The 1,757-nt window shown below is 53.2% G+C and overlaps 1 protein-coding gene across 1 annotated transcript; it reads left to right on the forward strand.

The window, feature by feature from the left end:
• The first annotated feature begins 464 nt into the window (after window positions 1-464).
• Window positions 465-1,079, forward strand: LOC121838095 (uncharacterized protein K02A2.6-like). The gene has a single exon (XM_042294160.1). It carries the CDS (start codon window positions 465-467, stop codon window positions 1,077-1,079), a length of 615 nt encoding a protein of 204 aa, XP_042150094.1.
• The last annotated feature ends 678 nt before the right edge of the window (window positions 1,080-1,757 follow it).

Consider the following 1,757-nt stretch of genomic DNA (forward strand, 5'->3'; position numbering starts at 1 on the left):
CTGGTCTTTTGGGTAACGGCAAACCCGTTCCAGTGATGTCAGCTGCCCGCATGCAACGCTGGGCTTTATTGCTCGCGGCGTACGACTACCGGTGGGTGTATCGCAAAGGCAGCAATGTTGGAAACGCTGACGCACTATCACGGTTGCCGCTAGCTAATGAGAAAGATGTATCAGATTACGTACACTTCTTCTCACTTGTTGATGAAGTGCCATTATCTGCTGTCGAGATCCAGAAAGGCACACGCACTGACAGTGTGCTGTCAAAAGTGCTGATGTATACGATGCACGGTTGGCCCGCGCATGTAACTGACAGCGAGCTGACAGCGTACTTTCTTAAGCGATATGAACTGTCGGTAGACCAACAGTATGTCACGTGGGGAACTCGTGTGGCTATTCCTCAAAACTTGCGCAAACAAGTGTTGCATCTGTTGCATGAAGGACACCCGGGTATGACGCGCATGAAAATGCTCGCCCGTAGCTATGTTTGGTGGCCTCAGCTAACACAAGACATTGATCATCTTGTCAGAAGCTGCAGTACGTGTCAGTTGACGCAAAATGCTCCACCCAGTGCACCACTACAGAAGTGGGGTTGGCCGACTCGCAGATGGCAGCGAATTCACCTAGATTTTGCTTTCACGGACAACCAGTGGTTGTTGGTGCTTGTTGACGCCCATTCGAAGTGGGTAGAGGTGTTTGTGATGACGACAACAACAGCGGAGAAGACGATCGAAAAACTGCGGAGCGTCTTCGCATCGTATGGGCTTCCGGAAGAAGTGGTTACGGACAACGGGCCCCAATTTACCGCAAGGACCTTCGCGGACTTTTTGCAGAAGAACGGAGTCCGTCATACAAGGACTCCACCGTACCATCCGGCCTTGAACGGGAGCGCCGAGCGCTGTGTGCAGACAGTAAAGCGAGACCTGCTGCGCCAGCTTCTCGACGAGAGAAAAACGGGTATCAAGAGCCCTTACAGCATCGGATCGACCTGTTCCTTTTCAGGTATCGGAACACGCCTACCGCTACTACGGGGCAGACACCTGCGGAGCTGTTTCTCTCGTGGAATCCTCGCACACGTCTGAGCCTTCTGCAACCAAGCCTGGAGGGTCGCATGCACGAGCGGTTCTCCAGGGCGAAGAGGAGAGCAGACGAACGAAGAGGCCCGTGGACATCGTTCGAAGTGCAAGACCGCGTTCTAGTACAAGGTCTTCGTCCTGGTGACGCGAAGTGGTTGCCGGGCGTTGTAGAAAAGCGGTGCAGTGCTTCCACCTATATCGTTCGTGTGGGACAAGAAAACAGGTTTGTGCATGCAGACAATTTACGTCCGTGTTCTTTTGAAAGTGCCGAAACTGTGCCGAGTGCGTTTCCGTGTTCGGTTCCAAGTTCAATTGCAGACTTTATGCCTGAGTCATCTACCACGAGGTCTCCCCTGCCAACGACGGAGACACCAAGCCCTGCAGCACCAACACCTGAGCCACCTGAAGATGCGCCTTTTTTGGATCAGCGGGGTGCAAATCCGCACCCAAGTTGCACATAGCAGTCACCGCATCGAGCTGCTGCGTCACCTCAACAGCCAGAAGCTCTGCGACGCAGTACCCGTACTAAGAAGCCCCCTGATTGGTACAGACCTTAGAGACTGTGTAACGTAATTAAGGGGAGGGAATGTGGTGTCATGCAGATGCGCCGTGACGTCATTATCGTGGCTATTGCTTATCTATAAAAGCGCTGGGAACGCGAAGCTCAGTGTTCTTGATACGGCC

Source organism: Ixodes scapularis, unplaced genomic scaffold (genome assembly GCF_016920785.2).
Source record: "Ixodes scapularis isolate PalLabHiFi unplaced genomic scaffold, ASM1692078v2 PGA_scaffold5__190_contigs__length_132052651, whole genome shotgun sequence".
Classification (NCBI taxonomy): domain Eukaryota; kingdom Metazoa; phylum Arthropoda; class Arachnida; order Ixodida; family Ixodidae; genus Ixodes; species Ixodes scapularis.